General features: G+C 32.4%; 1 protein-coding gene across 1 annotated transcript; it reads left to right on the top strand.

The window, feature by feature from the left end:
• Positions 1-5,262: 5,262 nt before the first annotated feature.
• LOC123669729 (histone-lysine N-methyltransferase SETMAR-like) lies at positions 5,263-5,604 on the top strand. The gene has a single exon (XM_045603319.1). The coding sequence runs from the start codon at positions 5,263-5,265 to the stop codon at positions 5,602-5,604; it is 342 nt and encodes a 113-aa protein (XP_045459275.1).
• The last annotated feature ends 16,397 nt before the right edge of the window (positions 5,605-22,001 follow it).

Genomic DNA, 22,001 nt, shown 5'->3' with positions numbered 1-22,001 from the left:
CGATCCGATACCTAGAAAAAAAAATACTCAAGGTCATAGGTCACAAAAACGGCTTTTTCGCGATTTCCAGCAAAACAGTAAGCTTTATCATAAAATAGCTAAGGCAAAAATTGTAGATCGAATAATTACTTATAAAAAATGTCTTTATATATTTTTCCCTAGAGCTACCGTTTTTGGGATAAATAACGATTCAAAACGTTGAAAGAATTGTAATCGTCATTATATGTAGGTATAAGTACACCATGTAAAAGCTGTCATACAAGTAAAAATATCGCTTTTTCGGTCGGTGTAACTTATACATTAAATATCAGAAAATATATTGGTAAATGTATTGATAATTGAAACAGCAATAGAGCAATTCAATTTAACAAATACAACTATTGTTATAGATAAAGATGTAGACTTACTCGTATTACTCACTGCTCGAACTCCAATCGAAACAACTATTAATTTTTTAAAATATTTATCAAAAAGTTTATCTAGTTTTACAAAGTGTCAATATCATGCACTATTTTTACATGCAATAACTGGCTCTGATACGAAATCTGCATTTTTCAGGAGGGGTAAGACATTTCCAAATGTTTGAAAAACAAGATTTAATAATAAGATAATAAGGTTGAAAAAATCTGCAGAAGTTATTAAAATAATTGTGTTTGCTCGCAAACGAAAAAAAACCGACTTCAATTACATCGACGAAGTAATACAACGTAGATCGACGAAAAAATAGTCAAGTAACTACGCGTTATCAAAGATTACTCAAAAAGTAGTTATCAGATATCGATAAAATTTATATGCAACCACATGATAAACATCAGCTTTCGGTTAAATTAAAAATTATCAAAATCGGTACATACAGTAGAAAGTTATGCGGTATAATACAACGTAGGTCGACGAAAAAAGCGTCAAGTAAAAACGCATTATTAGATATAACTCGAAAAGTAGTTGTTAGATCTCAAATAAATTTAAATGGGACCAATTGACACACACCACCTTTCGATTAAAAAAAAAATTGTCGAAATCGGTCTACCCGGTCAAAAGTTCTGATGTAACATACATAAAAAAAATACAGTCAAATTGAGAACCTCCTCCTTTTTTGGAAGTCGGTTAACAAGTGCAGTTAGCTTGTATTCCTCCAATCTCAGTGGCAGTGATGCCAAACGTGTACGATAATTTCATACCTACGTACGATCTACAATCGTACCCTACGATCGTACGCAATTTGTACGTTAATTCTGTCTGTCCTAACTCATATTTGACGGTGTTTTTCAGAATGTCTTGATTTTTAATTACGTGAAATAACAGTTATCTTATAGTGGTACAATACTATTTTCTTAATATATAGATATAAGACACTTGTTGAATACTCAGAATTGGAACCGGAAAATTAAAGTAAGTGTTGCTATGAAAAAACAAAGTCGTTATTTCACAAATTTCTTTTTATAAATTTTGATACAAAGAATAAAATATAAAAAAACCTCCCTGAAAAAAACAACGGCATTCCAAGCTATTTAACCAATTTCAATATTAAATTGACTACAATAGAGTGTCAAAATCTTTTCATAAACAATACATATCACTACTGCTATAAAAGAAGTATATCAACATACGACCATACTTTATATAAAAACTCAAAGGAATCTTATTCCTTTACATATATAATGTTATTGCATAATTACGATTTATTTCGACAAAGTAGAACCATTGTAACAACATAACAACCATAACCAAAGTACAAAAATTACTGAAGAACAAAAAATCATAATTATGTCATGTGTTTCCTCGAGGGTTTACTGGTGATTATTTATTTTACTTAAATATATTTCTTTAAATTATTGAAATGAACACATTATGAAAATACTGCGTATCAAAAAATCATTCACAACGAATGGATTGATCGGCAATATTGGCGCATGACAACCGTAATTTAATTTACACCAATTACCTACATATACGACTGTACGAACATTAGTTGATTATATAACGATTTGAGCAGTTACATTCCTTTTAAAAAATTTACAGACTTTTTGAGGACGAACTGTGTAATGTGTATATTGGTATTCCTTTATTTTTATTGAACCTTTTGTCTTCCAATAAGTTTATGAAGATTTATGAAAGTTGAACTTCAGTCATGTGGTCTAAAGCACACCCGTTATTTTTTTAATGCACACTGCAGACTGCAGTTTTGTAGTTATATAACTAAATTGTAATGACATTTTTCTTTTATAGTTCAGTAACACTCTACATTAATGTGTGTTTATTCGATTATATATAAATACTGGCTGTGCCCGCTACTTCGTCCACGTTGAAATGAACAAAAAAGTACGCAGAGTAATAAAATAAATAAATTTCTGACAAATTTCTAAAATAAAAGTAGCCTAAGTTACTCCTTACTACATTAGCTATCTACCAGTGAAAGTCCCGTCGAAATCAGTCCAGCCGTTTCAGAGACTAGCCGGAACAAACAGACAGACAGACAGACAAAAATTATAAAAAATGTTATTTTGGTATATGTACCGTGTATACATCCATATGCATTTACTAAAAAGCGGTTATTTTAATATTACAAACAGACACTCCAATTTTATTTATCTGTATAGACAAATTTCTAAAATATAATTGTGTTTGCTCGCAAACGAAAAAAAACCACATGACAAACTTACTCGTATTACGTGCTCGAACTCCAATCGAAACAACTATTAATTTTTTATCAAAAAGTTTATCTAGTTTTACTAAGTGTCAAAATCATGCACTATTTTTACATGCAATAACTGGCTCTGATACGACATCTGCATTTTTCAGGAGGGGTAAGACATTTTTAAAATGTTTGAAAAACAAGATTTAATAATAAAATAATAAGGTTGAAAAAATCTGCAGAAGTTATTAAAATAATTGTGTTTGCTCGCAACCAAAAAAAAAACCGACTTCAATTACATCGACGAAGTAATACAACGTAGATCGACGAAAAAATAGTCAAGTAACTACGCGTTATCAAAGATTACTCAAAAATTAGTTATCAGATCTCGATAAAATTTATATGCGACCACATGATAAACATCAGCTTTCGATTAAATTAAAAATTATTAAAATCGGTACACCCAGTAAAAAGTTATTGTGGATTTTCAAGAAGTTCCCTCGATTTCTCTGGGATCTCATTATCACATCCTAGTTTCCTTATCATGGTACTAAACTAAGGATATCTTCTTTCTAACAAAAAAAGAATGATCAAAATCGGTACACCTAGTAAAAAGTAATTGCGGATTTTCAAGAATTTCCATCAATTTCTCTGGAATCCCATCATCAGATCCTGGTTCCCTTATCATGATACCAAACTAGGGATATCTCCTTTCCAACAAAAAAAGAATTATCAAAATCGGTACATCCAGTAGAAAGTTATGCGGTATAATACAACGTAGGTCGACGAAAAAAAGCGTCAAGTAAAAACGCATTATTAGATATAGCTCGAAAAGTAGTTGTTAGATCTCAAATAAATTTAAATGGGACCAATTGGCACACACCACCTTTCGAGTAAAAGAAAATTTGTCGAAATCGCTTCACCCAGTCAAAAGTTCTGATGTAACATACATTAAAAAAAAAATACAGTCGAATTGAGAACCTCCTCCTTTTTTGGAAGTCGGTTAAAAAGTAGCCTTAGTTACTCCTTACTGCATCAGCTATCTGCCAGTAAAAGTCCCGTGAAAATCGGTCCAGCCGTTTCAGAGATTAGCCGGGACAAACAGACAGACAGACAGACAAAAATTGTTAAAAATATTATTTCGGGATTTGTACCGTGTATACATCCATATTCATTTAGTAAAAAGCGGTTATTCTAATATTACAAACAGACATTCCAATTTTATTTATTTGTTGAGATAGCAGACAATATATTTTTCTATAGCCGATACTTAAACTTTTTGAAGTAAAACTTCTTTACGCATGCTTGAATTAGGGAGTAAGCTAATAAATGCTTGAGGAGATGTGTGTTTCGTAGACGATTCGTTACGAAAAGTGTGATCGGGCGAGGCGAACGAAGAAAGAGAGAGTGGTGCGAGCACACATTTTCTTTCTCTCTTTCACTCATAGCCAGTTACATTTCGTATATCTAAGACACAGTGCAGGCCTATTGTGCAGAAGTTTTACTTCAGTCGTGTAGTCTAAAGGACACTCCTTTTTTACAATAACTATTGTCTAACGACCTTGAAACTTTAAAATTCAAACCAGATTTATTATGTTGCTCAGCGTTTAATAAATTACTTAACATAACGTGGTTTTTATACATTCAAATACCTACCTATAGATAGTAATAGGGCAATGTTGTCGTTTTAATACAATATAATTAGTACAAAATACTTATTTCGTTTAAAAAAAAATTAAAAAGCATACCTACAAGCACATGTTTTAAGCATGTTAAAAACTGCAAAGTATCATAAAAACAATAAGTACCTACCTATTCTATTACAACAAAGTTCCTTTTTAAGCACAGGTCTGAATTTTATAGGCCTCTTTCCCCATGTAGGAGAAGGATCAGAGCTTAATTTACCACGCTGCTCCAATGCTACTATGAGTAACGATCGCTATCATATATAGATGATAACAACCGGGACCGACGGCTTAATGTGATCTCCGAGGCACGGTGGGGAAGCCCACAAGGACACATCTGTATGGCCAATATAAATGTTTGTTATGTGCGGGAATCGAACCTGCAATCCCAGCTCAACAGTCATAAACCTGTGCTGCGACCGTTGCGCCAACTTTAAAAAAGATTAAACATGGATAATTCTATCTAATCTTACCTTAATCTTCCTTTAAAAAAGGCTTTATCTTTCCTATTATTCTATTATAACTATTTCTTGAATATTGAAGTCGGTATCTTTGAAATTGAATTATTTTGAGATCATCGATTGATTGATGTCTTATAAAATTGTCACACACTCGAACAGATAAAAAAAACTTAATAAAAAAGACTGTGTTGAACATGTAGGTATATATAATAGACTTGCGTTGAGTACCTACGTAGTTTTATACCTCACTGCTGTAAGGTAATAAACATTACAACAAACTATATTTCATAATATTAGGTCCTTACATATGAATTTGGCGTTTTGTCGCACTGACCACTTTGATTTCAAATATTTCCTCTGTAGTTAAGAATTCCAAATTCAAATTTATACAGCTATTTACTCATGCATTTGCGTTTGAAAAACCGTACCTAATTCATTGTTTCTTCTCTTTTGTTTTTCATCTTTGCGTCACTCACTTTACAAAATGGAAAACTTGAAATATCGTGTTATTTACGAGTACAAGTTCCACAGTGGCACCAGTGCTGCTGAAACGGCTCGAAGAGTTAATGATTTGTATGGCTGCGGTGTCGCAAACGAAAACACAGTGCGTTTTTGGTTCCAACGTTTTTGTTCTCGAAATTTCTACCTCCGGAACAAGCCCCGTGGACGGCTGGAGACCAAAGTTGATAATGAAGAATTGAAGGCTATTGTGGAAGCGGATTCACCACAAACCACGTCCGAGTTAGCTGCAGGCTGTGGCGTTACTGATAAAACTGTTTTAATCCACTTGAAGCAAAAACTTGAAAGTGGGTACCTCATGAATTGAGTGAAGGAAACTGACAAACGCACTTGAACTTTTGCGTTACATTAACAATAACAACCGCCACAATAATGAAGGAATTTTAAATCGAATAATTACATATGACGAAAAGTGGATCATGTACAATAATCGGAAACGTTCATTGTAAAGGCTGAGCCAGCCAAATCCCGACTCAAGCAAAAATTGACTCAAAAAAAGTTACTTGTGAGCGTAAGACTAGTGCCGGTGTCGTTCACTATAGCTTTCTTAAATCTGGCCAGTCGATTACGACAGATATCTATTGTCAGCAAATTCAAACCATAATGAAAAAGATAGCCGCTAAACTACCAAGGCTAGTCAATCGCTCTAGGCCACTGCTGCTTTAGGACAACGCTAGACTACACACTGCACAAAATACGGCTATCAAATTAGTGGAGCTTCAATTGGAATGTCTAAGACCATTTTTTACCAGGTTTTTTCGAAATCGGGTAAATTCTTGCAAGAGAAAAAATTCAACTTTGATGGGGCAGTCCGAACCACCTTCAAACATTTTATTGATACCCCGAATGTTTTTTTTAGTAAATGTATTTATTTATTTATTTAATGTTTAGGAAACAAACAGATAAACAAGGTATCAATAAACTACCTATATAATGTCAAAAGTGGATAGATAGAAATGGTACATACTTTGATTGATTAAATATACTTATTAAATATATAAAAAATCGACTTTATGTTCCGACCATACAAAACGCCAATTTCATACGTAAGGACCTAATAACTTATTTACAAACTAGCTGTGCCCGCGACGTCGTCCGCGTGGAATTTAACAAAATAGTTATTGTTCAGTTCGCAGTTTAAAAAAAAATAAGATTAGCCTAAGTTACTCCTTATTACATCAACTATCTGCCAGTGAAATTCCCGTCAAAATCAGTCTAGCTGTTTCAGAGATTAGCCGGAACAAACAGACAGACAGACAGTCAGACAGACAAAAATTATATAAATAATTAAATACATATGTAAATATATATAAATTTAATAAAAAGCGGTTATTTTAATATTACAAACAGACACTCCAATTTTATTTATTTGTATAGATGTACCTATAGATAGTTATGGTAGAAATGATGTCCGCTTAGAAATGTTAAAAATCACTGAAATAAACATTATTAAATTTGTTCCGCTTTATAAATAGTAGTTTTTGCAAAGATCGCACTCAAAACTTATACTTAATGTTAGTAGGTGGAGAAATCACGATATATTACTATATTTATTATGTATTCTATTACCCTATTAATATATATCTCACTTTAAGTACGGAAGTAGGTAAATATTTATAATTGTGCTTGCTCGCAAACGAAAAAAAACCGACTTCAATTACATCGACGAGTAATACAACGTAGATCGACGAAAAAATAGTCAAGTAACTACGCGATATCAAAGATTACTCAAAAAGTAGTTATCAGATCTCGATAAAATTTATATGTGACCATATGACAAACATCAGCTTTCGATTAAATTAAAAAATATTAAAATCAGTACACCTAATAAAAAGTTATTGCGGATTTTCAAGAGTTTCCCTCGATTTCTCTGGGATCCTATCATCAGATCCTGGTTTCCGTATCATGGTACTAAACTAGGGATATCTCCTTTCCAACAAAAAAAAAGAATTATCAAAATCGGTACATCCAGTAGAAAGTTATGCGGTATAATACAACGTAGGTCGACGAAAAAAGCGTCAAGTAAAAACGCATTATTAGATATAACTCGAAAAGTAGTTGTTAGATCTCAAATAAATTTAAATGGGACCAATTGACACACACCACCTTTCAATTAAAAGAAAATTTGTCGAAATCGTCCACACGGTCAAAGCTCTGATGTAACATACATAAAAAAAAATACAGTCGAATTGAGAACCTCCTCCTTTTTTGGAAGTCGGTTAAAAATCTAACATCAAGCTGACGACGAAATTTTTCGACGGCGCATTTCGCAAAAGCCAAGGTCAACCGGTTTGAATGCGGATATCATATCATAATTATGATCTACAACAAATCTTTAATTTTATAATTTTAAGAGGGGCATGTACAATTTTATTTTTTTTATTTTTTGTACTCGTACATCTTAGTGGGCTTGACGCTAATAAAACAATTTGTTATACCTGTTAACGTCAACAAGGTCAAAAGTAAAGATTTTTTTATTTATATTTTGGTAATAAAGTTATGATTGCAACAGGGACATAGAATCGCACATTAGCTTTACAAAAATGTTTGTCGAAATATAATTGACGAAAAAATATTATAAGGTCCTCAATATGCATAACAAAAAAATAGACGATTCAACCAGAACCGCTTTGGCGTAGTGGTGCGAGTAGTCACCTAAAACACCGACGGTTTGTGGGTTCGATTCACACTCAGGATGAGTATTTTTATTTGTACAAATATTTCTTTCCGGTGTGGATCCGGTTGGTCCTTGTGGGTCTCCGACCCCTCCGAGCACGGTGGGGAGACGTCGGTCCCGGTTTATGTTATCATAAATACCTGATAGCGATCGTTACTCATAGTAGGGAACATATCCGCCAAGCCACAGTGGAGCAGCGTGGTGGATAAAGCTCCTATCCTTCTTCTACGTGGAGAGAGAGGCGTATGCCTAGAATTGGGATGTAACAGGCTAAATGCTCGAGAACAATTCTATCCATATTATGCAAGCAAATTACCTATAGGATATCAAGAAGTTCCTCGTGGTCTAGTGGTCATAACAAACGTGCTTATTATATAATGTAATAACTGTTGTTTAAAAAATTACATACGATGTTTGAAAAGCTCACGTATTTCAAAATCACTCACATTTTTATTTTTAACCGACTTCCAAAAAAGGAGGAGGTTCTCAATTCGACTGTATTTTTTTTTTATGTATGTTACATCAGAACTTTTGACTGGGTGGAGCGATTTCGACAAATTTTCTTTTAATCGAAAGGTGGTGTGTGCCAATTGGTCCCATTTAAATTTATTTGAAATCTAACAACTACTTTTCGAGCTATATCTAATAATGCGTTTTTACTTGACGCTTTTTTCGTCGACCTACGTTGTATTATACCACATAACTTTCTACTGGATATACCGATTTTGATAATTCTTTTTTTGTTGGAAAGGAGATATCCCAAGTTTAGTACCATGATAAGGAAACCAGGATCTGATGATGGGATCCCAGAGGAATTGATGGAAATTCTTGAAAATCCGCAATAACTTTTTACTGGATGTACAAATTTTGATAATTCTTTTTTTGTTGGAAAGGGAATATCCCTGGTTTGGTACCATGATAAGGAAATCAGGATCTGATGATGGGATCCCAGAAAAATCGAGGAAACTTCTTGAAAATCCGCAATAACTTTTTACTGGGTGTACCGATTTTAATAATTTTTAATTTAATCGAAAGCTGATGTTTGTCATGTGGTCACATATAAATTTTATTGAGATCTGATAACTACTTTGTGAGTAATCTTTGATAACGCGAAGTTACTTGACTATTTTTTCGTCGATCTACGTTGTACTACTCGTCGATGTAATCGAAGTCGGTTTTTTTTCGTTTGCGAGCAAACACAATTATTTATTGTTTATTTTACTCTTACCAAAGTTACTGATTATTATTATATAGGCTTGTAAGTTCAAAATTTACTACACGTAAGTTTTTTAGGTTTAAAAAATGTATTGAATGCCTTTTAACCGAAATCTTTCTGAGTATGTTTCTCGGAATTATGTCCCTCTTGGCATTCAAAAATTTTCAATTATTAGGTTCGATGATGATGATTAAAAGCGTCTCAATTTTTTACTGTAACATGTGTAACCACAAGATTCTATTTTAGATATAAATAAAAACAAACTTATTAGAATTTATAGTATAGTGATATTATCATTTAATTATTGTTACTTAGAATTTATTTACAAACTTTGTAATTTCAGTAATTATAATCGAGCTATTAAATAATATATCCGTTTTATTGTACGAACATTCCTAGTTGCCACATTGGATTGCTAGATTAATCTTGATCTAAAATGTGCAATCTTTTGTTTAGCAATAAATACATCATAGAATAACAAAGACGTTATTCCAGAAGTGTTATTAAAAAAATGTTTACATGGAAATATTTTCTTATAGGTACTAATACTTTTTTAATAGTAATAGGAAAAAAGATTTGTTTACTTGCTATAAAAAGGTATGGTATGGTATAATATGATATTTTATGTCAGGCACTTGCATTGGCCTAAATAGGTTGGTATATAGCCAATGATTGAATTTTAATGGCCTATGATTTGAACGTATAGTTTAAAAAATATTATTTAAGATATTGATTATGAAAGTAAAATAAAAATTATAAACTTAAGCAGCACTATTTTATGCATCCGCACTTGTTTCTTCTTGTGTTTACAAAACAAATATATTACACATTTGCACGTCTACTTCTAGAAGACAATGTTACGTATGAAAGCACGCGCTACAATGGTGAAAGATAAGTTACTTGGTGCGCATCGAGCCATGAACCGAAAGTCTGGTGTTTGCATGCGAAATACTCTTCGTATCCAGTCCGTGTTTATCTATCAAAGACTTCAGTGGTCCGGGTTTGTTTGAAAGTGAACACCGAATTACGTAATTTGTATATACCATACTTTAGTCGTATTTGGATTACTGGTGGCTGTAACTAAAGGAATTTAACGTTATTAAAGGTAATGGTATCTTAATTACCTAATGTAACGTAAACATAATAATATGCTAAAAAATACACTAATCTCTGGTCTTTCAAATATCTTTTAATTGGTTAATTATTGAGATGACGAGAGATTACGCAATGAGATTTTTTGAATGTTAACGTTCTCTTATATAATTTACGATTATCTCTTTATCAACCTCAATCTTTTGACGATTCATTTAAATTTTTAGACCGAAATCGAGACTCTACTTTTGTCTTAAGTTTTAATAATACTTTATTGTAATTGTAATGATAAGAACTTAAAAGACACAGTATCTACACAAGTATCTGAACTTATTTCATGTTACGTTTAATAGTTGTTCAATATATTTAATATGAATATAGTAGTACATTAATGTCATTCTTTAATAAGTAGGTATTTGTCTCACATGGCATTATTATATTATTATGCCGTTTGGTGTCGGCTGAGAAGAATAGCACCACTCCCTTTCTTCCCATGGAGGTCGTAAAAGGCGACCAAGGGATAAACCTGGCTTAAAATCATCAGGATCCTGGAGAAGGAAAACTTCATTTGAAACCCGAAATGGGATCTCCGTCAAGCATTCGTGGCATAGCTCTAAAATGCGAAAGACTCCTGTAGCCGAACTGGCTCCACACGTATCGACTCGTCGTTCCTGTGGGCCTAGCCAGTGAGGTCAAGAGGGTGGCGCAGAGCTTCGGCAACTCTGCGTTTTCCTGAAGAGTGTCCTAGGCAACACAGTGTCTTTCTGACAATGTCTAAATCGTCTGCAGACCAGCCAATGATAATTTGTCTCATATCCCGAAAATCTTTATACGAGGAAAGTGGTGGAGCATGGTTTTTATTTTGAATCGACTTAAAAAAAAGAGGAGTTTCTCAATTCGACTGTAATTTATTTAAAAAATAAATAAATAAACTTTTGACGGGGTGCACCGATTTTGATGATTTTTTTAATCGAAGCTTGATGCTTGTCTTGTACATTTTAGATTATTTTTTCGTCTCCTACGTTGTAGTACTGGTCGATGTAAATGGAGTCGGTTTTTTTTTCTTTGCGAGCCAACACAATTAGATACTATATGCTGCTCTATTTAATTTACGTATCAAGTAGAGTACCTAGTGCGGACATCTGCATATACATTACACATGCTCAAATATATAAATATATATATATATATACTAGCTGACCTGGCAAACTTCGTATCGCCTTATTTTTTTTCTTAAATATAATAATTACATATATCAAAACAAAATATACCCTATCTTTCAAGTTGGATCAAACTGCACACGGTGTGCACATTTGATTAAAATCGGTTAAGTAGTTTAAGAGTTCATCGCGGACAAACATTGTGACACGAGATTTATATATATTAAGATATATATATATTGCACCTACGTGAATATTGTAAATAACTTTTAACCGACTTCCAAAAAAGAAGAGGTTCTCAATTCGATTGTATTTTTTTATGTACCTCAGAACTTTTGACTGAGTGGACCGATTCCGATGATTATTTTTTAATCGAAAGGTAGTGCACGTCATGTGGCCAATTAGGATCTGACAAGTACCTTTTGAGTTATATCTAATAATGTGTATTTACTCGATTCTTGTTTCGTCGACCTCCGTCGAATTAAACCGCATTTTTCACTGGGTATATCGATTTTGATGAGCAAATACCATTATTTCAGTAAAATAAGCAAGCTACTAATAATGAAATATTAACTAAAAGTTACCATTCTAGTAGTACAACTGACATTATAAATATCAACGAAGAGATATTTTAGTAATGTTAATTAATGTATAAAATAATAATCTTACATCTAGATATAGAACAGACTAATCAATAAGATAATAAATAAGTATAGGCTGTGTATAAACATATTGGTGTGGCAGAGGACCGTTTTGCTATAGTGATGATAAAGTTCCATGAACGATGACGACCATGGATTCGATTCCTCTTCGAAGTGGATTTTTGTATGTGTAAAAATATTAGTTTCTTTCTTTAGCCGAACTTTACTGTTGACGAAAAGACGTAATGCTGTCGATCCGACGACGGTCTTTACGATCGATGGTTTTTAGTGTTCTTACCATAAACACATATAACTTTTTCTTGTCCTCTTTACATAAGAGATGCCGCAATATTTAAAGACGAAGGTCTTCGAAAAATGCGACTTATCTGTATTGACATACGAGCGCTGAGACTGAGGCAGCTGGAGCAGACGCTTCCTGGAGTGGAGACAGAGTTTCGGTAAACGAAGTATAGGGCATCCCCCTAGGCTGCTAGACAAACGATTTGCGCAAGATTCCCGGCGGAAGTTGATTGGGGATTTTAAATGACTGATATTTGGCGTGAACTTATTAATAATAATACGATAAGCTAAGCAACGCTAAGCGAGCGATAAGCTAAAATTAGGCTTGCAAAGCTCCGAAGAAGCTTTTGAAATGCAATGGAAATTTTATAGACATTTTTACTATACCATTTATCGTGCAAATAATTATTAGTTACAGTGAATTTGTAGGACAAATCTAAGTGTCGTATTAGGTAAGCATATAACTTCGTAAAGGGGACATGTTCAAATGCATGAAATTGTGATGACTGCAATCACGATCTAGAATCGAGATGTTGAGAAAATGTTATAATTTTGTGTTATTACTGTTAAGAAGAAGAAACGTAGATATTTTTTAGACATTGATCAATTTATATGTAGGTTGTAAAACATATAATAATAATTTCTCTAATTCTCGTTAATTATTTTTCTATAATCTAAATCTTACACACCACGAAAAAAAAGTAACATTAACAATAAGGACTGTATTGAAAATACGTACAAAATTCGGTCTTATTGTTAAAAATCAATCTCTTCCACGCAACTTTAGGACAAAGGAGATGATATATATACATAATTATAATTATAAATTCATACTACATAAATAACCACGAAAAAAAAGTAACATTAACTATAAGGACTGTATTGAAAATACGTACAAAATTCGGTCTTATTGTTAAAAATCAATCTCTTCCACGCAACTTTAGGACAAAGGAGATGATATATATATACATAATTATAATTATAATTATAAATTCATACTACATAAATAAAAACTTTTTATTGATTATTTGATAACTTTGCAACATTGCTTAACAATATTATAAGGAGTAGACCTGCAGATACTTTTTTTAATTTATTTTACTTGAAAAAAAAATTAAATGTATACAAACTTTTCGGTACCTTTTAGGTACTATTAGACTATGATATCAAAATGAAATAAAATATGTTCCACTTGAATATACAATTTAAATAAGTAGCAATACCTAAAATGAAGTAAAACTAACATTCCATTGTATGTTTTTTTTAATATTTGTACAACTTTGCAAAACTATTTGACGTTAGCTTATTGTTAGGCCACTTTTTTCATAAAACACGATGACAGTTATATGCTGTGTATATAACTGCATAACTGTAACAAAGTGACTGGTTTCGTTGGGTGATTAATAATAATAAATAGTTTATTTGCTCAAATTATGTAGTTTACAATATCAAGAAGCCCTGCGACCCGTGCTAGCTTAAAAAAGCTGTGTTACAGGCCACAGTGTCTTCCCCAAAAATTAGTTTATTGTTACATAATCAAAATTTGCGTTCAGATAGCGAATACAAAAATAATACTAATCTGTATACAAAGATGACAACACAATAAAAAACAAGGATTATAAATACAAAATTTGGAAAAAAACAAAAAAGGTTGACAATTATTAAAGTTTGGAAATATTTACCATCAAAACATGTTTTTAAATATGTTTTTTTTTTTTTTTTTTTTTTTTCTCTTTTTTTTTTCTTCTTAATATTAACGAATATTTTATTAAGTATAAGCGAAGTGAGAGTAAGTACTCGCATGCTGTTTTGTGTGTGTGTCTGCGTGCGTGTGTGTGTGTGTGTGTGTGTGTGTGTGTGTGTGTGTGTGTGTGTGTGTGTGTGTGTGTGTGTGTGTGTGTGGGTGTGTGTGTGTACTTTTGTCTATAATGGATAGCTGATTGTGCAAGTTTTTTACAGTAATGATTAGTTTTACTTTAGCAATTTTAAGTGCAGATAAGATTTTCCGTATCATCATAAGATAAGCTCAAAAAATAGTTAAAAATTTTTGTTTTACATATTTTACTATTGTCAGAAGAAACTTTCAACATTTTATTAATTTTGTTATAGATAAAAGGTCCCAAGTAACAATAAAATTTACGAATAAACGCAGTTCGAAACTTTTGATTGTTGGAACATATTGTATAATTTCGGCGCTTATTTAATATTTTCTTGGTATATTTATATAGCTCTGAATGTTGTTTCAAGATAATATGAAGTAAAAATAACTGTCGAACTGTAAGGACCTCACAATATTTATATATTTCATTCGTTGGATAAAGAAGTGGCTTGAAAGTACTAACTTTAAGTACCGCGCGTTGAGCTATCTCAAGAGATTTTAAAGTTGTTTTTGATGCTCCACCCCAAGATACAATGCAATATGAAATGATAGATTGACATAAAGCTAAGTATATTCTTTTTAAAATAGTTGGTTCAACAACGTCTCGAAGATTTCTAAAAATGTAAGTTAACTTTCGAATTTTACTTGATAAATCATAAATATGCCGTTTAAAGTTAAGGTTACAGTCTATGGTAATACCTAAATATTTGATAAAATCCACTCGCCCAATAAAAGGGCAAGCGCAGTTTGAGCCTCGACCACAGGAATGACATATCAATTTGTAGATCTCACCCGGCCCATTAATGTTGCGAATCGAATGCACCATATACTTGGTCTTTTCAATATTTATTGTTAATTTGTTATTTTGAAGCCATTCAATTACAACATCAAAACCATCCTGCGCAGCTGCAAAAACCTCAGACCATGTATCACCGACGAATACTAATGCAGTATCATCAGCATACGATATCAATTTACCTTGTGAAAAAAGCAAGGAAGAGAGGTTATTGATATAAATCAAAAACAGTGTAGGACCTAGAATACTACCCTGTGGAACGCCATACTCGACCTGAAGACAATTACTAACATAATTATCGACACGTATACATTGTGTACGTTCCGAAAGGTAGCTTTTAAACAACTCTAGTTGTTTACCTCTAACTCCCAATACCTCTAATTTAGAAATCAATTTGGGTACCGAAATAGTGTCAAAGGCTTTCGCCAAGTCCAAAAAAATGGATAATACTTTTTTTCCTTTATCTAAATTTTGACTTATATAATCAGTTAGTGTAAATACTGCATCATCTGTTGATTTCCCCCTACGAAAACCAAACTGAGTTGACGAAATAATATTATTATTTTCTAGATAAACAGTGAGCCTATTATTTGTAATTTTTTCCAAAATTTTTGACAATGAGGGCAAAATAGATATAGGTCTATAGTTCGCAGGTAATTTTTTGTCTCCCTTTTTGTGAATCGGGTGTATCTCCGATTTTTTGAGAATTGTGGGAAAAATTCCCATATTCAAACATAAATTAAAAATATGTGTTAATGGCGGAATTAAAAACTCTTTATGTTCCTTGATAAATATGTTAGAAATACCATCCCAACCAACAGTGGCAGAATTTTTCAAGCTGCCTATACATTGACTTATTTCATCCTGAGTAGTGTCTAACAAAACAAAAGAACTCAATCGCGATTCATTATTCTGCACCGATGATGAACAGTTATTTTGTTTATTTTGGCGAATGTAGGATTTTTCTGCTAATGTTTTACCAACTGTAATGAAATAGTTGTTAATTTCGTTTAGTGAGCTTAATGACGAATCTGAAATATTTAACAACTCAATAGATGAATTACTATTTCTGTTTGAAGTATTTAACCTATTTTTTATTAATTTCCACAACTTTCTGTTATCATTTTTAGCATTACTTATCTCATTTTTTTCATAATTATTTTTTACCTTTTTTAATAGTGCATTACAGAAGTTTCGGTATCTGCTATAAGATATTTTTAGGATTAAATTAAGAGGGAAAAGTTTAGTTTTTTTATGTAATTTGTCTCTATGTTTTATACAACGTAATAGGCCCGGTGTTATCCAGGGTTTTAATATTCTCTTTCGTGATGACAAAGTGATGGAGACAGTATTTTTATAAATAACCTCTTTAATCACATTAACAAAATATTCAATAGCATGGTTAGGATCATTAGAAGCAAAAATAGGCATAAGATTAACTTTTAACAAATCAGTTTTAATATTAGGCGTGTTAACTTTGCTATAACTCGTGGTACTATAGACACGATCTACATTCATATTTACTGATATCATAACAGGAAAGTGGTCAGTTATTCTTGCCTGCGGAACAATAATTAAAGATGGGAAATTAGTCCTTATCAAAAAGTGATCCAAACAAGAATCGCTTACTTCGCGGGTTGTAAGATTATGACCAAGAAAAAGTCCGTGATAAGCAGCTAATGTTAGATATCTATCACTAATTAAATCCGTTTTTTTAATATCAATGTTTATATCACCTATCAAAAAAAATATTTTTAAAGGAATGCAACTTTTCAAGAACTATGTTTAACGATGTTAGAAATAAATCAATGTTATGATACGACGGCGATCTGTAAATAGATATAATTGCAATAACGTTCCCATGTGTCGCAATTAAACAGTTGCCTTCTTGAAATGAAGGTTCCTCTACAGAAAAAGACAAATTATCCTTGATATAAAGAGCAACGCCATCATTTTGTTTCTTGTTGTTTTGAGTTTTAAATGAGTTATAATTATTAAGTCCAGGTATAAAGAGAGAGTTACCGTGCCAACTTTCAGTAAGAACCATCACATCAAAATCAATCCCCAACCTATGAATCAAAACCTCAAAATCGGACATATTTTTATAAATGCTACGTATATTTTGCGTGAGAATTTTAAAACTATTAGGGGAGTTCCCCACTAATTTATTACATTCATCAATATCGCATGCATAAACCTTAGAAATGGAAATATCTTCAATTTCTTCCGAAATTTTTATTATATTATCGAATTAAAGAATATACTACGTATAAGTTCCATTAATAGTACGGGTAAACCCTTGTCTAATAGTAGTAGGAAATGCCATTTATTATACATAGTAACTGCACTTAGAATGTGAAAGTTTAATGTTGTTAATTGTGTAATTGTAAATGTTAATGTGTGTAGACTGTGAAATAATTATAAAAAAACATCTTAGAAACAAAAAATAAATGAAAATTGATAACTTACGATTAACTAAGGTATACAAAAATAAGTTGTTTATTACAAAATCTAGTCATATTGAACTTTTTAATCTATTAATATCTGCTTCCGTATTTATACGAATTTGTGGTGAATTTTCATCCTTACGGAGGTAAATAACGCCATGTGAAGTCCAGCAGTAAGTGAAACCGTGACTTTTTTGGAACGTCCTTGCTAGGTAAAATAGTTTTTGAGTCCTAGTCGTTAGTGTCTCCGTCACGAAAATAGGATTTACAGGTTGATTAAATTGTAAGTGTGATGTGTTTAATTTTTCTTCTTTTTTCTTAGACTTATTAAAGGTCTTGATGTTTTGCAATATTTTATCCTTCAGTAAAACTGTATTAAACTCCACAATAATTGGTTTGTGCAATTTATCTTTTTTAGGATTAGTTCTGTATATATCCTTAATACTGTTAGAATTAACATCCAAATTTAATACTTTACCGAGATTTTTTACCACATTACAGAGTCTTTCTTTTGTTTCGTTCTCCAATTTAGGGACATTTTTAATTTCAAGACCAGTTGATCTAGATTTACGCTCCAAGTAATCTATTCTGTCCTCAAGGTGCGTTATAGTTTTTTTATCCTCATTTTTTTGCTGTTCAAGATTTTTAATTTGTATCAAAAATTCATCATATTTACCAGACATTAGTTCTATACTTTTCTTCAATTCCGCATTCTGCTCGTTCAGTCCCTCAATAACAGCCCTAAGTTGCGCAAAGTTTCCTTCCTGATTTTTAGAAAACGCTGCAAACATATCCTGAATAACAAGAGACAAATTGTGATCTCCATCTCTTTTCCTTTTTTTTCGTTCCGTGACACTTACAAGGTTCACGAGAGACGACATGTCAGGTTCCGATGAGTGCTGTCGCAGCGGAGACACATTTTTTCATAAAACACGATGACAGTTATATGCTGTGTATATAACTGCATAACTGTAACAAAGTGACTGGTTTCGTTGGGTGATTATGGGTTACGTTAAAATACTGTACAGGCATAACGTTTTCTTTTCACATAGTGCGTAATTGTGACTACCGAATGTCATAATATTTATGAAACGAATGTAATATTTAGTCGATTAATAATGATGTCAACAAGATTGGTATGATAGCAAATATGAATATCTAAGAGACTATTTGCATTAGATAATATGTAGATTACCTTTTGTGTTTTGCGTGTACCTACACCTAAATGAGCTGTTGTGTTTTAGGTAGTTATTAGGTACTATTGGTTGTAGGTATTATTTTTTTTTTTTCGTTTTAATATAGACACGTACAAATTAATAACAAACATAAAAAATGTCTAATCTTCAAAATTGGACACCAGATTAATTCAGGAAATACATAGTTGGGCAAGATATATTACATAAAGTGGGGTGATAAAGAGAATCGAATCGCTGTGACCCCCTCTGTTCCCGTGGGTGTCGTAAGAGGCGACTGAGGGATTAGCACAGTTCCACTACCACCTTGGAACTTAAAAAGCCGACCGATGGCGGGATAACCATCCAACAGCTGGCTTTGAAATATACAGGCCGAAGACGGGTAGCAGCGTCTTCGGTGCGACAAAGCCAGCCCTGCGGTCACCAACCCGCCTGCCCAGCGTGATGACTATAAGCAAAACACATGAGTTCACGCCATTTTTGGCGCAAACTTATGATGGCCTCTGTCCAGCAGTGGATTGTATTAGGCTGAAATGATGAATCGCTGTGATTTCATTACCTAAACAAAGTAGATATGAAGCCGAATACGATTTTTAAAACTCTCCATTCGCTTGGTATTAGTCAAATGTTTGTGTACCGTATTGATAAGTACAGTGAAACCTCTGCTTGCAACAGAAAAAGATCTGGCCGTCGACGTAGTGTTCGTACGAAAAAGGCGATCAAAGTAGTAAGGAAAAGTATTCGAATAAATCCTGTCTGAAAGCACGATTTTATTTTGGAAGATAATGATAGCACCTACGAGTAGAACCATATTGCGTATTTTAAAGATGACTTAGGATTTGCAGCCTATATGAGACGCACTGGTCATTTCTTAACTGATAATTTAAAAAAAAAAGTACAGGGTGGCAAAATCAAAAGAACTACTTAAAAGGTACGAAAAGGGAGGTCACAAAAAAAATTGTTTCCAGGTGAGAAAATTTTTACTTTATTAAAATGACCGTATTATGCTCAAAGCTATAAGGAAGCTTCGCAATTATCCGACTTCAGTGACAGTTTGGTTGGGTGTTAGCTATGAAAGACTGAATGAGCCATATTTTTGTGAAAAAGGTATCAAAACATGGGCACATAAGTGTATCAAGATACTATTCTTGAGAAGGTAGTTAAACCCCTTAATAACACCATGTACAATAACCAAGAATGATCCTTTCAGCAAGACTCGACGCCGGGTCATAGCTTGATCCACTCAATGTTAGTTAAAAATCAACGGTCCGGACTTCATCAGAACTGAAGACTGGCTGTCATCTAGTCACGATCTTAATCTGCTGGATTAAGATTTATGGTCAGTTTTAGAGAGTATGACTTGCTTTAAATGCCATGATAATTTGGAGTACCTAAAACAATTTATACCTACAAGTGGCAGTGGAGAATTTTACCACGGAAAGAGTGCGTGGTTCTATTGATATCTAGCCTCAACGTTTAAAGGACTGTACTGCACTCAATGAAGACCACTTCGAATAAACTTAATATATTTTTAATGGTTTTATATTAATTTATTAAACTAACACTCTGTAATTATAATAAATGTTACGTGCAATAGAAAAAATGTTTTCTTCTTTGTAACAATATTTAGGGCAATATATAACTTTATTGCGTAACCGTATATCCTCAGTTACAATGACGTAAATTATTAATTTACAGATAAACTAAATCCAAACAATGGCGGGAGGAGTGAAAGTGCAAATTAACCACCGTATACTGACCATTGTTTTTACGGTTATTGTTTCATTGCGTCCTTGACGAAAGTAGACAATTAATACTATTATTTAAAATACAGGAAACGATATTGTAACAAAGTACGTTTTGTAAATTATTATTTGTAACAGTTAAATTTTTGAATTTAGTAAATCTCAACATTTTAGAAAATAAAAACATTAGATACGTGGATTTATATTTAGTAACATATTTCTTTTTTAATTTCTTAACCTGATTTGCCATACGCTGTTTTCTTTATGGATAAACTGGCTTTTACATTAATTGTCTGCTTCAGGCCGGCCTTGCTTTTACAAAAAAAAAGCGCTTTTATTGGTCGTGGATGTCATATAATCTAGATATAGTTTTCCTTGATAAGGGCCAAATCTAAAAAATTATGTGGTGTCATGGGACAACCAGGTCGGAACGAAGTTCTTTTGGATAGTATAGAAGCAACACAATTTTAAAAAAATATATTATATATTATACATATTTTCTATTTCTTGATTTTTTTTTTTTTAATTTTGTTGATTGGCCTTTAATGAATAACATGAAAGTATTTAGGAAATTTAGTATTTTAGAAAATAACAAATACCGTAAAATAAAATAAATCAAACAAAATAATAATAATAATTCAAACTATTAAAAAGATAAAAAACACGTGTCTTTATTTATTTTTGTCGACAGTATAAAATTACATAAATAATTTAAAAAAAAAAGTTTACTAGTAATATTTTAGTTTTACGAACTTCATATTATACAGATGTGTGACTGATATTACGTCACTTCCGTTATGTATTTTTCTTGAGGTTTTAGTATCACATTTTTTAAGTTCGGTCGCCCAGCCAAATGTCAGACCTGCCGTAAGGAACTTCGTTCCAAAACTTCGTTCCAATAATTTATAGACCAAACAAACTCTTCTTCAGCTTTATACTCGTAGGCAGTACTTATTTTTCGATCAGCTTAGACTCCTCCCTACCCCCTCCCCCTAGGTGAGATTTGCCTGGGCTCCCCCTCCCCTTACGTGAGATTGACGCTAAGAATATTTTAAACTTAATTTATATTTATTATTTGGGAAAATAATAAACTGTTCAGGTATATACTATAGTTAGTTTATTTAAATTTAAAGCAAAAACTAAATTATTTTAATAGCCATGAGATTTATTTCAGCGGGCAAAATGAACACTCAAAATATATTTCTTTTTAATATCTGTAATATTTTATATTTTTTGAAGTTCAGGAGAGATTTACGATTTACCCCCCCCCCCCCCCCCCTTTAAATGAGATTTGGTAAGATTTCATTGGACCTCTCCCTCCATTCTGAGCACATGGATGTCCCCTTACCTATATATAAATATGGTACCTACAAATGCTTTTAATGAGTAGCCTAGAAAATTTCAAAAATAAATATTTTATTTGTTGAATAGTCTGGTTTTTCTCTCAAAATACAATGTCTCTTCAGTTGCTACTAAGATTAAATGGAGATAAGTAAAGGATTAATGGAGAATTAATTTCAATGATTATTTTTTGTTTGTTTTCAGATGGTATCCGATA

Source organism: Melitaea cinxia, chromosome 3 (genome assembly GCF_905220565.1).
Source record: "Melitaea cinxia chromosome 3, ilMelCinx1.1, whole genome shotgun sequence".
NCBI lineage: Eukaryota > Metazoa > Arthropoda > Insecta > Lepidoptera > Nymphalidae > Melitaea > Melitaea cinxia.
This window is presented reverse-complemented; position numbering and strand designations above follow the sequence as displayed.